This window comes from Pelmatolapia mariae, linkage group LG10_11, assembly GCF_036321145.2.
Source record: "Pelmatolapia mariae isolate MD_Pm_ZW linkage group LG10_11, Pm_UMD_F_2, whole genome shotgun sequence".
Lineage (NCBI taxonomy): Eukaryota > Metazoa > Chordata > Actinopteri > Cichliformes > Cichlidae > Pelmatolapia > Pelmatolapia mariae.
This window is the reverse complement of record NC_086236.1, coordinates 65,693,203-65,708,704: the sequence shown is the minus strand read 5'-3', so window position 1 is coordinate 65,708,704 and position 15,502 is coordinate 65,693,203. Positions and strand designations below refer to the sequence as shown.

Below are 15,502 nucleotides of genomic sequence, written 5' to 3'. Positions count from 1 at the left end.
CATTGCAAAAATGCGACAAAATTTCTCTGCAATGATCTTAGAGACTGATAAAGTCAGACTGAAAACGATTACTGGTAAATTTGGTTCTATAAATCACTGAAACATGAAGTGTACTTAGTTTTTCATGGAACAAAAAACTGTGAAAACAATTGACTGTTGAATATTTTGATATAGACAGGAGTTCATGATGAACTCAAAGAGTGTACTGACCAGGTTCTGTGGCCCTTAAACCAAACCCAAATCAAGTCTCCACCAGTGTGCTCCACAATTGATATGAGGTGTTTGTGTTGATATCCTGTGTTTGTTTTTTGTCAAATGCGGTACTGTGTGTTATGGCCAAACCCTGCCTTTGGTCATCTGTCCAAGAGGCTTGTCTTTTGTGTAGATGCAACTTTTCAAAACTAAACTGCGCTACCATGTTCTTTTCAGAAAGAGGTTTTCACTTCGAAAGCCTAACAAACAAGCCATATTTGTTCAATCTTGTTCTAACTTTACTGTCATGAACGGTCATGAACTTGAACATTTAACATTTTACCCAAGCCTAACCCTAACCCCAAAACTAAAACAACCGTGAAGCTAAAATTTAAGCTGGCGTTTGGTCCAAACCCATGGACCAAGGTTTCACACTTTGGCATTTTTTGTCTTTGATTAAACTGATGAGTCCAAATGAGTTAGGTATAAAGCTGACCTATGATTAAGCAGAGGAAACAAAACTAAAACTGAAATGAAGATGAAAAATGGCACACAACTAATTAAAAATCAAACATAAGCCCACCAAGACAGATTAAGTGCTAACTGGAAATTATCAGTGTCGTTAAACTTCAAAAAAGACTAAGTACTGTGTGTGAAATGAGTGAAACTGAAACTAGCGTGGGGGGAAAGCAAACTCAAACTAACAGCATTGAAGTCATGAGCTCTGTTTGAACATATTAGAGAATTTCAAAGAATGACAGGAAATGTCTTTGATCTGATGTCTACCTGCATCAGTGAAATCTGAATTTACTCTATTTCCCTTACTGTTATTTATGCACTTTGGTGTTTCTCTGTCATTTTCCCTTCCTCTTAAAGTTTTGCTGTCATTTGCTTTCCGTTGCCAAATTCACTCGCTTCCCTGCTTGTCATCCTGATTCTTTTCTCTCGTTTTGTTACTTTTTTGGAGGGGGGGGTAGGGGGTGAGAGGTTTTCATCAGAGTCCCTCAGGGTTTCCTGTCTCTCTCCAACTGTGTGTATTTCTTTTTTTGGAGTTTAGCTATTCAGCTGACACTCTCATCCACTGTGACTTACACTCCCCAGGCACGGCTTTAGATTTTGGCTCCAGAGCCAGTTTCAACATCGTCTTTTTTCGTGATGACTTTGTATCTCTCTGACATTTTTGTTCTAAATCAGCCAAGATACTTTTCCTCTTAACCCTGAGATAATTAAAGACGTACCTTTCATCTTCAGCATTTGATGGAAGTTATTTTAAATCATGCTGCGTTATTTATACTTTAACTAATTTTTATTGTTGTGGGTGCTGATTAGGCTTTTGAGCCAAGTTGCATTAAAGCTGGAGATGTGCTAACTATCTGTGTCTTGACACTTTGACAGGACTTATGTTAGCTTCAATATTTGAACAATATTTGCATCTCTGGTAATATGAAGGCTTCTCTAAACACACAATATGTAGTCTGTTTTGCAGTTATGCCTTAACATGAGCATTATGCACAATGTACTACTAAAACACTGCTAATACCCTGCTGTAGAAGGCAACAGTGTAGAAAATTTATATCATACTTCAAGAAAATCATCAAGACACCCCGATAGCTACGTAACCAAAGTGGAAAGGAATTATGTACTTATGCATTATACTTCTACAACTAAGTCTAGTTAATCAGCAGTAATGCCACCAGGCAATTATTTAAACCTTGATTGAAATGAACTTTACTTTCAGGATATTAAAAAAAGTGTATTTATTACATAAACAGTCACAATATGATAATAAAACACATGCAATAAGGTGTTAAAGGTTGTTTTTCTCATCTTCCTTTCAGCTTCCTTTGACTGTTTTGTTTTTCTCTTATACTGTCTCTGGTGTTATGCATTTATTCCCAGTGCTGTAGTGTTTCTGTGTATATTATCAGTATTATTAAACACTATTATTTAATCATTAAGTGAAATAGCTTTCTGATGTAATTTCCTGCACTGTTTCCTTCATGTGAGCAAATGTAATGTTGATTCACTTTATCCCCCAGCATATAGCTCCCCCTTCTTGAGGCTGAACCAGATATTTCTTCCTGTTAAAAGGGAGTTTTTCCTCCTCACTGTTACCAAGTGCTTCTTTATACAGGTTCTTCTGAGTGTTGGAGTTTATCTCTATTATTTTTGGGTCTTTACAATATAAAGTGCCTTGAGGCGACTGTGGTTGTTATTTGGCGATATATAAATAAAAGTGAATCGAATTAAACAGAACCAGAATTAACTGAACTGAATCGAGCTGTGTGTATATACTGATATTTGGCAGTGTACAGACATGTATTACGACAATACATTACACATTTCTGAAGCTATCTTTTGCTCCATTGTATGTAATATTAGATGGTTTTGTTTTAGTAATATACTTTTCAGTTTTTGCTCATATTCTGGTTTTATTGGCCACTTGGAAGCTGAAGTAAAACTAAATACAAATTATGAACCCTATAGTGCATATAGTAACTGAAGATGTTAATGTGAACTGCAGTTATATTACAGTATGCTACAAATCTCTCTTTCTCCTAATAGATTTATTCACATTATTGCTTTGCCAGTGTCATAACTTTTATGCAGTCTTTTAAACAAGACGTCAGCTGAGCGACAGCTGACAGTTTAGATATTTGATCTAGCTCGGCTGTCTATGTTTGTGCAAGTGTGTTTATTTAATATGCATATTTATATGATTCACCAACTGCCATCATCTGCCTGCCTGTCACAGAAATGAGATCAGAAGCAGCTCCCAATACTTTAATGGTAAATTTTCATATAAAAGTATACAAGTGTGTACATATGCACGCAAGTATATGCATGCATATGTGGGTGTATCACTGAAGAGCCACATGCTGAAGCAACATGTCCACATATTAATGTATAATCAATTTTTCACCTTTCCTGGCATGTGGGTGTGCATGAGTGTGAAATGGTTTACACTATGTGTTAAATGTCTCTGCCTGTTGAACTGCACATATGAATATGTGAATGTAACATTTAACTGAGTGTAATTAATGCATCATTAATCCTGTGGCTGAAGATGTAAACAGAATGGTTCATTTTTCCCGTCAGTTCACCACGTTTACGTTTTCACACTTCACCTTGCTTCACTTTATTTACTTTATTTTGCACAATTATCTGTTTGCTTGTTGGATTGGGGAACTTCCTCTTTGATTTTCCCGACCGAAGAGAAAGTAAGTTCCTGAGATTTCCAGTAACAAAAATCACAAATTAGCCTTTAAAGGTTTTGGATTAAATAACTGGTTTTTAACTTACAAAAAAAATGTAAATAATGGATTTTTATTAAACATCAGAAATGTCCTCAAGAATTGCCACCTTTCAACTGAAACACTAGAGAGAGTGGAAAAAATGCCAAAAAGTATAATAATTTAATATCATCTATATTCCTACATTTAAATAGTTTAAAGTGTATTTTCCAGACTCTAAGTCTTTCCTCACCTTGGCTTTGTTTGCTGCCACGTAGCCGTGCAGTTTCTCAGCCTTGTAGTAGGGAGAGCCGTGGGCAGCAAACCAAACATTAAGCGCCCTCCCACCATGTTTGCTGGCATCGCCCACAGAGAAGATCTGGACGTTTTCCGGCAAAGTCTGCAGGAGTTCAGCCAACGTCAGACCCAGACGGGAAAAGCGACTCTTCTCACTTCCACCACTACAACTGAAAAACTCCTCCACTGTCAGGTCTGGAAGAAGAAGAAGAGGAGGAGAACAGATTTGTTTACTAGCTTCATAAATCACCATGGGAAATTAGAGGCAGCATAAAAAGCAGCGGACAGACAGAAATATCCTGATACTACAAGTTGAATGAAAAGGTGAATAAAACAGAAGGAAAAAAGTGAAGAGACAAGAAAGTCTGAAGAGATGGAGCTGAAAATAAACAGCAGGGAACACAAGAGATGATAGAAGAAGAGGAGCAGGGAGTTATTTCCAATATTGCGTCTGTGTGCCAATGCTGATGGAGCCTGATCGAGCTGACAGCCCTGAAACTGAGACCCTGAAGCATTGTGCCACATCGACAGTCACAGGAGGGTGTAAATGTGCGTCTTGTGTCAGTGCGCTGAGATGTTGTTAAGTCATTTCCATGACTAACAACTGTTTTGTTTGAGGATAACAAGTGTATTTTCATATTTTAACAATTTGACATCTTCACTTTGGGACTCACTGCTCAGGCGGATGGAGGCAGCACGCTGCAAGGCATCGTGGTGCAGCTCTGTGACGTCTACTTGGGCGGTGGAGGTGACGTCTGGCCAGGTGCTGTCGGATACACGAACCTGCAGGTGGTATGAGCCGGGAGGAGTTCCCTCCCTAATACTGAGCTGACCTGAGCTCTGGTTCAGACTGAACAACCTGAGAAAGAAAGATTAGTTTGACTTATTTTCTGTTGCTGCTTAGAATTATATTTGTTAAAATACATCATATCTGCTGCTTTCTTGCATAAGAAGCGGGTGCTATTTTCAGTCCCAGCAAAAAAAACGTGTGTACCGTTTCGGATTTTCGATTTATGTATGTTACATAAATACTTATGTCTGGATTTCCAAAAAAAGCAGTGCAGAAATAAACTTTATTAACCTCTTCCACTCTGGAGGTCTGTTTGCAAGGAACCATCATACCATTTATTATATGGATATTAAAGGTATGATGGATTGGATATTATAATTGTTGAGCAGAATTCCTGCTGCAGAAAATGTATTAGTTCAATGACTTATTTATATAAGGCAAATACAAATTCAGACATTTCAGTGAAGAAAATGAAATGTCAGTATATGAGAGGCAGCTGTTTGGAAAACCAAAAACATTCATAAAGTTCCCAGTGAAATCTTCAATCCGGATAAAATCTTTCTCAGATGGGATTTGTCAGATCAAACTCTGACCAGATGGAGGTCAGCTGTTGAACATGGATCCAGGCCGGTGGGGGGGACTCTTGATCTGGAAAACTTTGGCAATCTCCGCTCTGCTGCACTACAGAGTGGATCCCAAACCTGGTGGAGAACATGTGCCACTGGCTCATGTTAATATTTAACCTCTTCACACTGAAGTGACCTTCAGAGCTCAGACTAGACCAATTAATTAAGCGTTACTGAACTGAGGCCAAAATGAATCTGCGGACAGCGCTTGTGCTGCCGCTACAAAACAAGCTCTTATGTACCATCTCCTGGAATACCGTCACGCTTGAGAGATTTCCAAACATGTCAAAGCACTTCACAGACAGGGAACAAATGAAAACATAACATACCGATCAATTCCAAACAAATCGCTGTCTGCTGAGGCAGAATGCTGAGGTCTTCTGGTTATTTTGTGCGTTTTGTGATTTACTGAATGTCCCAAAATAGCACTTTTTAAAATTTTTTTATTCTTTTAGCTTTGACATGGTTTTAGCCCCTCAGGCTCCTTCACCTTACCAGAACGCTTTTTCATATTTTCCCCTAGATTGCATCTTTTTATATGTAAATAACATTCAGCCTAAAGCTGATCTATACTGTGAACAAACTGCTATCTGCTGTATGCTCTGATGAGGGGCGGCAGTTCAGGAGCATCTATGGTAATTCTCTCTCTCGTGGTTCCTTTGTTCTCGGCCATTTCTTGTCGTCTCTTGTCGTCCCTCTTTACAGGTATCTCATTAGAAGAAAAGGTGGCAGGGAGCGCAATCAGGCTCTCCTTTCAATGCGTCCGCGTGAAACCTTGCCTCATCAAACAAAATGAGTGCGCCCTCGCCGTGCTTCACTGGGAATTTTCAATACCGCTGGTTATGAAGTATTAATAGCACTGTTCCTGACAAGTCAGATCCCCTTTTCTATCTCTCTCCTTCCTGTCCTCTTCCCCTTCATTCTCTTTCACTCTTTCTTTGTTTCCCCCTTCAAACTGCCTGTTTCTCTGTCCCAATTTTCCTTTCTCCCCTTTGTCGCGCGGCACCTTTGTACTGTCTCTCCCTCTTTATTTTAAATCTGTCAGCTCCTGTGCAGCTCTTTTATTTTCTCTCTTTTTCTCTTGTGCATTTCTTGCTGCGTGTCACATGAGAAGGGACACTTTAGCAGGGAATCTTTTCTGTATTAGTTCCAACACATCGTAAAACTACTTTACATCTGTCGTTCTCTGGATTCTTTCATCCAAAACTGGTCACAATATGCTCAACAGGAGTGTGCAGATTGGTCCAAATCACACTGTATATTGTGATATCGTGCATACATCTTTAATCCCAACAAAAAGCATCATCTTGTCATTCATGTTTTAATTGTTTCATTCCTTGTTCAGAGTTTCGTGAGCTGTATTCTACATTTACGTTGGTTTTCCAGTGGAAGGTGCAAACGGTACAATTTTACATTTTGGATATATTTTATAGTCTTATTGTGCAAATTAAAATCAAAAGGAACATCAGGTTTGCATTATTATTTAATTATGAGTAGTACGTTAACTAGATGAATAAACAAACAGATTTGAAATGTCACTGCTTACTTACGATATCGCACAACCACAATCCTAAGCTACAAAGGAATACATTGAAACTGCAGCCTGTCTGGAGTCATAAAAAATGCATCTGCCTGCCTAAAACAAAGCAGCATTTCCATTTGAGAACATTCAAAATGTTTAAAAGAACCAGCCTGTATCTGTTTCCATCTCTTCTCTTCATCATGAATCTCTTTCCTGTCCTCAAAGTGTTTACACGCATGATTCTCTGTGACTTAAGCTGAACTCCAGACAAGGTCCAGACGATCAGGTAAGGACATTATCTGAAGTTGCACTTCCTCACATTTAGAGCACTAAAGCAGATCATATCAGATGTGTTTGCACTGCTGGAAATTCTCATCTTGAGGACGATTACATGAAGACTATTTACTTTAAAGGGGTGAAGGGTCAAAAACTATTTAATGCTTGATCTGACTGCTATGGACATTTGTGTTCTCACATATGCCTCAGCTGGGGAAGGACTAGAAAAGTTCAGGGCTGCAGTGCATGTGGGAAAATGGCCTTATTCAAATTTTTCTTCTACTTATTTTCCTTCCTGTCTTTTCTTTGTTTCGTCTTTAATTGTGATTTAATTAAAATAATCTTTCTCTATATTTTTAATATTATTGCCATACTTCTGACTTTATCTATCTCTCCTTTTTTTTCTTTTTGCATTACTTAATTTATCCATCTGTGCTTTCACCTCCATCACTGTCTTTCTGCAAGTCACCTTTCAGGCATCTCAGAGTTTTCAGCTGATGAGATCAAAGTACCTGGTTGGTTTGCCTTCAAAACGGTACACTTTCTCACTCCAGTCATCAAGGTCGGGGGATTGAACTCGTCCGAGCACTGTCGTCTGGAGAATACCTGTCAGGAGGTGGGAAAAAAAAGAAACAAAAAAGTCCAAAAATGTATTAGCTTTGAGAGGAATTAGTTTTGAGCACAAAGGATCCCTCCGGTACAATCCAAATATTAAGAGTGAAGGGAAAAAGTAGAGGCTTCTTTAAGGAGATAAGGTGACGGGCGATGCCTCATTGGCACACATGGTCATGGTTTGACGGCACAGCAGTAATATGTTCACGCATTAGAATCACTCAGGCAGTGTTTCCCCCTCTTCCAAAAAAAGCTGAACACAGCTCTGTAATCTCTTTAGCCGTGAAATCAGCTGCCTTTTAAAAAAGCCTCCTGTTTATGTGCTCATCAAACCCGGGACTTAAGCTGGTCTTAATTGTTTGCTTCATGGTATGTTGTTAAGGTACGTGATGGATTCATATTAGCAGGTTAATGCACTTTCATGTGGAAAGGCCCCCGAGAGGGAATCCACTAAAAATACATTACAGAATACCTTAGTTTTTCCAGCAAATTACAGAGGGCCGACAGATGGTATGAAACGCTAAATAAGTGATGTGGGCTGGAGCAGGAGGCTGTGAGCAGTCGACTGTGACAAGTACAGTTTTAACAACATGAGCGGAGAGCGCTCAGAAGGTGGTGGGAGGGCAACTCGTTCTCACTCCCAACACGTTACATACTGACGCTTGGTCAGGACCTGTAGGTGTCACATGTTAAAACATACTGGGTAACGCTTTAGTGTCATTTTTCAATATTGAAGGCAGTCTGGCGGACTTTAAAAAGTCCCTAAATGTCAGAAGGAGACAGCAAGAGACCATAATTAAATGCGCTCCGCTGTTGAAGGACGCATCAATATGGTGACCAAGAAAACTGAGGAGATGCTTGCTGCAAATGGGAGAAGTTTGACTTGTAATGTGTGATTAATGCTGTGAAAGAGCATAAAACACAATCTGTTCCTAAACCTAAATAGTGACAGAACAAAAAGGCAGGCATCTCAGATGGTTGTCAATGATAAATGGTGATATATAGCGCCTTCCTAACTCAAGTCTCATTTACCCAATCACACACATTCATACAGAGCTTAATCCATGCCTACCTTCCTAACATTCGCACACACACTCGCACTTGGGGTTTAGTAACTTGCCTGAGGATAATTCGGCATGAGGCTGGAGTAGTCGGGGATCGACCGAGCTACCCTCCTGGTTGTAGTTGTGTGATTATGCCTTCCACCAGCTCAACTGCATCCTTATTTTTTTCCTTATGTGCATCCTTATGTGGCAAAATGAAAGTATGGGTGAAGACTAGTGGTGCAACGGATCAAAAATCTCACGGTTCGGATCGGATGACGGTTTTAAGTCACGGATCGGATCAATTTTCGGATCAGCAAAAAAAGAAAAAAGACAAAAATTGAACATTTACTTATTTACTTTGAAGTATTTTGTGCCTGTTAAAAACATTCAACTCTAGACTCATTCCACGCAATTATTAAAAAAAGAATTATGGTACAATATAGGACAGTATAGGGCTTTGTATCTACCACTCAATTCAATTCAATTCAATTCAATTTTATTTATAAAGCGCCAAATCACAACAACAGTCGCCTCAAGGCGCTTTATATTGTAAGGTAGACCCTACAATAATACATACCGCTCATTATATCGCACTCCGCTGTGATATAATGAGCTGTCACGGTCACGTAGCTTTCCGTTGCCCTGGAGGTCCACCCATTTGTAGTAGTTGGGACAACAGAAGATGCCTGGGACAGTTCAGCTATAACTTAAATCTTTTCCTGCTCATACATGCTTGGAACAATCTTGCCACTAAAGTGGACACACAACGGGATATCATAGAGTGGCTTAAGCAGGTTCATCATAGTTTAAACCCCTTGTTTTGCACAACGGAATACAGCGTCCCGTCTGCAGCTAAACACCCCAATAGCTTTTGTAATAGCTTTAGCCCGGTCGGACTGGGCAGCAAAGGGCTGCTTAAATACCGCAAACTCCTCTGCTCCTCCACTTGGATCGCTAGCGCTGGCCATAACTATCGCTTGACAGACTGACCACGCGCACCATACACATACTTTTTTTTTCTTCTTTTTCGAATCTTCGGATCACGTGCGTATGGAACCATGGAGTGGGATCGGTTCGGATTGCGGATCAACCGTGATCCGCTGCACCACTAGTGAAGACCCTAAACACTGCACTGAAAAATGGCACTAAAGGGGCAAACAGTGCATTAAACGCTTCATGTGAGGAGATTTTTATGTGATAGGGTGGGATAATAGAGACCTAAAGGTTTAAAAAGAAACTATGTTGAATCCCTCAGAGTGACCAGGGAGCTTTTAACTAGGACAATATAATATAATACATTATGTTCTGGGGTAAAGGTGTGTTCAAGCAATAGTACACCCAAACTTTCTCCAGTGGAGTGTAAAATACTAGACTGAACGGTGAGGCTCTCATGAAAGAAAAATCCAAAACCAAATGAATGCCTAAATTTTGTGGATACAAACAGCACACATTTATTTAAACATCGTGTTTTCATCATTCAATCAGTTTTCATCAGTGTGCAGCTAGTTTACTTTTATTTTACACTGGTTCCCTTTGATGCCTCACTAAATCAGAGAAAAGCCTGGGGCCAGTTTCACAGTTTTTGCAGCTACTGTTCACACCAAAAAAGTTAGCAGCATTATGTTTCACAAATCACTGCAGCTCACAAATTACAGATAAATTTACAGACCCTACAGGGCTCTTGCATGCATACTGTTTTTACAAATGAAAAGCATCGCAATGAACAAAAACACTTTGTTTTCGCAAATCACATTGTGCATTCGGCAAATTTAGTGAAACATGCCCACGTTTAATTTTCTCTGTTCGGGGACAACAATGAGATCACTGAATGAAAATGTCATTGATGTAACAGATGAATAGTGGTGAACAATGAAAAACTTGCCGTCACATCTAAAATCAACCCTTTTTTTGACACAGCACGCTTCATGTGATCTGTGTGTAGTTTTATTTGATCATGGCCATGAAAAAAAACAACAACTTTTTTTCACAGACTAGGACTTCAGAACCTATTTTCATAAACCTCAGCAAACTCTGTAGCTTTGATCATGGACATTTGGAACCAAATTATGTAATAATATATATAGGTTTCATAGAGCTAGTCTCAAAAATGAAGCATTGGAATCCTCATTGAATTAGATAAAAACTAAACATACCTTCATAACTGTAGACAATAAAGTTGGTGTGTCCAGGTGAGTGGGGATGATCATTCCTGTCGCCGATTACAACTATCAACGTGCTAGTAGAGCTCATTGGAGGAGAGCCGCTGTCAATCATGAGAATTGGGAGGCGGTACTCCTTTTGCCGCTCACGATCAAAAGCACGGAGCGCGGTGATGGCTGCGCTTCCATTCCGAAAGTCCGTCAGGTTAAAGTTGGTGGCGTCTGAGGTGAGCATCAGAAGCCGTATGGAAAATGGCCCACTGTTGGTGGAGGTGTCGCGATCGGTGGCATGAAGGAGCAAGGAGGTTTCATTCATTCTCACTGGCTGAGGCGCAGCTGTGTTCTCCCAAACAACAGGCTTGTAGGGGACCTCAAACTCTGGCCCGTTGTCATTAACATCAAGTACAGTCACCACAACAATGGCAGTGCCAGTCAGGGGGGGACTGCCTGCATCTGTAGCCAAGACCATGATCCTGTGCTGTGAAATTTTCTCCCTGTCCAAAGAATCAGCAACTACAACCCAACCAGACTGGTCCACCAGGAACTGATTGTAGGGATCTGACTCTTTGGATATACTGTAAGAGAAATGCCCATTTTGGCCAGAATCTAGATCAGAAGCTGTAACTTGAGCAACAATTGTCCCCACTGGCACATCTTCAGACATAGCTGGTGACTCATAGAATTGTGGAAAGAAGACAGGAGGATGGTCGTTGGAGTCTTCCACTTGAATGAGACAATAGGCAAGGCTGAAGAAATCAGCATCTTCGGCCTTCAGGGTCAGATTGAAAGTCCTTTCGTTAGGCTTCTCAAAGTCAACTTTCTTCTTAAGTTTTATTACGCCACGTCGATTCACTTTGTCTGTCTCCACAAAGAACTTTCTGTCTTCATCACCACCTACAATGCTGAAGGTTACCACAGCATTCTCGCCCTCATCTCCATCTGTGGCAGAAACTACAAGAACCTCGCTATTCACCTCAAGGTCCTCAGTCACCTGATCAACACATAGAAGTAAGTGATCTATTTACATGCATCATTGGTAAAATAAATGTAAATGTTTAAAGAAAGTTAGCGAGGTTGACTCACCTGAGTATTGTAGAGTCTCTGAGTGAAGATGGGTGGATGGTCATTGACATCTGAAACCATAATGGTGGCTGTCCCTGTCCCTGCCAAACCTCCTCCATCACGGGCCTCCACCACTACCAGATACCGGTCCTCCATCTCCCTGTCCAGAGAACGTAGTACTGTGTAGATGGTGCCCGTAGTGGCATTGATGGAGAACAGGTTGAGGTTGATCTCGTTGCGAATGTTCTTGATGATGCTGTATGTGAGCAAGGCATTCCTGCCCTCATTGGGGTCATCCAGATCCATGGCACGCATCTCCATGACGGATGTGTCTGCAGGTGAATTTTCAGGCACTTGACCAACAAAACAACCATCTACTTCCAGTGCTGGGCAGGGGAAGAAGGGAGCATTGTCATTAATGTCTCTGACTTCTAAAAGTACATCAGCAAATCCTGTGAGACCTGCCCCTCCCTCATCTGTGGCGAGGACAAGGAATCTCCAGGCAGGGCGCTCCTCGCGGTCCAGTCGACGTTGAGCATAGATTCTTCCAGTGCGCTCATCAATGGTAAACTCACCACCAGCGCCCTGGCCATGGAGGGAGTAACGAAGAGCACTCTGGTCAGCTTCCTGATCGGGATCTGTAGCTGATACCTACAAAAATTACACAGAAATAAAACAGTAAAATAAAAGCCAAAATTCTCAAAACACTGAGTTTGTGGTTCAAATTAAAAATGAAAGCTCAAGCTTGCTGTTTTAGTCACAGTGTTACTAAAAATGTCCAGGTGATATAAAGCACTGTGTAAATGTTTCCCCTGATTTCTTTCAAGGAGCCAGGCTTTCTGGAAATGTTTTAAAGTGGTCTTAAGCAATAGTTCTCCAGGATTTCTCAAGGACTTTCACAGGCTTTCTGCACACTGGCTGCTTCTTCACTCATTTTTCCATCCACTCCTTGTACCTGATCATTTTCAGATGATTTTTCCTAAGCCAATGAATATTGACCTATGAACCATTCAAGCATAAAAAATCCCATCTATAACTCCATGGATGAACCAGTGTTGCATATACACATAACAGATCGCTTAGCAAAGAACCCATTTTAAATCTATCTTTGGGCACATTTTTTTAACTAGCAGTCTGTCTTTCAATTTCTTGAACGGAGCCTATGAAAAAAGCCAAAGGTACACCAAATATACAAAAACTGCAGGTTCTGTGATGATTTGGGTTTGCATTTCAGTTACTGGTGTTGGGGATTTTGTCAAACTTTGTCAGAATTTTGAACGCAGAAAAACACCATCAGATTTCCATTTACACATTGCCTTCTAGAGTGTCTGATTGGAAATAGTTTCATTTTTCAGCATGGCAATGGTCCCAAAGTCACTGCCAGTGCAATAAAACATACCTAGATGGAAAAACAAACAATGGAATTTCCCCAGAGTCTGGACCTCAACATTACTGAAGCAGAATAGAAGGCAGCCAACATCTAAAGAAGAGGTTTGAATGTCCTTGAAGAAGCCTGGAGAACTATTCCTGAAGACCGCTTAAAGAAATGATGAGAAAGCTTGGCTAAGAGAGTTCAGGTTGTGTTGAAATATAAAGGTGGCCATACCACAATATCAATATTGCTACTATCACAATATTAATGGCCCCTAACATTAATATCCTAAAGTATTATGTTTTTAAGTGTAAATAAACATATTCATTCCTAACTTTTTCATTTACCAGGAGCACATACTTTAAAAGATACCATTATTGTTAACTGCTATGGTTTACCTTAAGGAACTGTTTTAAAATTTGATGTTTCATAGACAAACTGTTGATGACAAACTGTTTCTGCACGAGATGACAAAATTTATGTCACACAGATTCCTCTGGACACACAGATGCATGAACTGTATTCTGGGCTTTAAGCCAGATGCTGCATTTTATAACATCAGATCTTTATTCAAATTATTTGAAGTGCTTTTGTGTATGAAATGCTGACTAGTCCCCATTTTTAAATTGGAAAAGTGGAAAAAGGGCTGAAAATGTCTTCAGAATTAAAGCACAAAACTTATTGCAGACTTACTAATCAAGCTTTTGATGATGTTGAAAATAATTTTAAACTTAAAAAATTACAAATACATAAAAAATAATCATCAAAAAACACCAACTGAACATTTCCTTGTTAAAAAAGTGGCTTCATTATAGAAGGACTGCAGCAAAAGTTAATCGCAAGCTGTCACATTTGTCGTCGCAAGTCCATTCAATAACATTTTTCTTCTTTAAAGAAACAGTTTTTTTTATTGTTCTTTATACATCAGGCAGTTTCTTATTAAAAAAGCTGAACTGCTTTTTCATTATGTACAAATGTCAAGCCCAACAAATAGGACACGAGGCAGGGAGCTGATTGCAGCAGCTGCCCCTGCACAAGGGGACTTGCCAACACAGGAATAAACATTTCTCAGTTGCTTTGTCCTGTTTGCTTAATTAACCAGCCTTCCTGCTATCTCTCTGAATAAGGGGACAAGAGCAGCAGAACCGAGACGAGCTCTCACATCTGTCAAGGAGACACACAATGCAATTAAAAGTTAATAGACACAGACAAAAACAAGAAAAAGTACACTTTTACCCTTTCTTTTCCTCTTTTCTCACCAGAGGGTTTGTTTACAGAAGGCTTTGAAGTCATCCCCCCTTCCTCCCTTCCCCAGCCACCTCCCCCATGTGGGTTCTTTGCATTTCTTGACAACGTGATGCAGGTACACAATATTGAAGATGAGCAGTCGCGGCACCGCAGAGCAGGCTGCCGCGCAGGTGAAGTCAAAAAATATTCATTTCAAATTGGATTTTCCCCTCTGTTCACTATCTGCTGAATTATATTAGAGGGCAAGGGCTGAAAGTGGCGGGCGTTGAGGGAGGCCCCGGTCGCCGCGTACCAGAAAAAACTATCGAGAGCGTTAGAGAGGAACCAAATGCACATCAAATCAATTCCAGCAGGCGAGGGGAAGCAGGCCCAGGTTGAGGACTTGGTGACACATGCCTCTCTGACAGAGATTACTTCCCTGCCCTCCCAGACGCGCTTCCACCTTTTTAATCTGATTTAGTTTGGCGGCACATGCATATTACTGTGAATTACCGGTGATAGGTGTGACGAAATGAAAGCCACAGGAGGAGGAAGCTGACTCTGACTTTTCTGAACCAACTTTTCAAATGGCAGGCAGTTCCTGTCAGGAGGTTTTGGTTGGTTAAACACTGGTGCCTCTGTCAGCTAATATTGTGCTAACCAATTTCATACATGTGCGATGTGTTAGTATGTGGTCACTCGATCTCAGGTAAGTTGTTGCTCCAGGCTAATACAGCTCGATGTTCCTAGTGTAACAAACACAATTAGGTTTGTTTCCAGTACATCTGATACATTTTCACATACTGTTCATATAAACACTAACATTTTCACAATAAACTTCTTTATCTTAAAGGTGCGTTTGGGAGGTGCTACTTTCTCAAGTTTATATGTTAAACAGTTTCATCTGGACTGAATGGACATGTGATCAGTGCTTAAGGCTAAGGCTAAAGCTAATGGCTAACAGTTGCAAAAAAAATAAAAACATGCCAACAACCCATTCATTCATGTGTCTTGTAGTTACGCTGTATATGGTCATAAATTGACTAATCCATTATTTTGTTGCGTGAAAAGAAGAGTAAAAGCTGGGC

At 40.2% G+C, this 15,502-nt stretch overlaps 1 protein-coding gene across 1 annotated transcript in view; it reads right to left on the bottom strand.

The window, feature by feature from the left end:
- The window catches only part of si:dkey-22o22.2 (neural-cadherin), a 147,031-nt gene that overhangs the window by 19,499 nt on the left and 112,030 nt on the right, over positions 1 to 15,502 (bottom strand). Inside the window, exons 18-22 of the mRNA XM_063485101.1 lie at positions 11,837 to 12,466; positions 10,748 to 11,744; positions 7,449 to 7,542; positions 4,397 to 4,581; positions 3,679 to 3,917 (exon numbers count right to left, since the gene is read on the bottom strand). Coding sequence (XP_063341171.1) covers positions 3,679 to 3,917; positions 4,397 to 4,581; positions 7,449 to 7,542; positions 10,748 to 11,744; positions 11,837 to 12,466 — 2,145 coding nt within the window. The remainder of the gene's footprint in view (positions 1 to 3,678; positions 3,918 to 4,396; positions 4,582 to 7,448; positions 7,543 to 10,747; positions 11,745 to 11,836; positions 12,467 to 15,502) is intronic.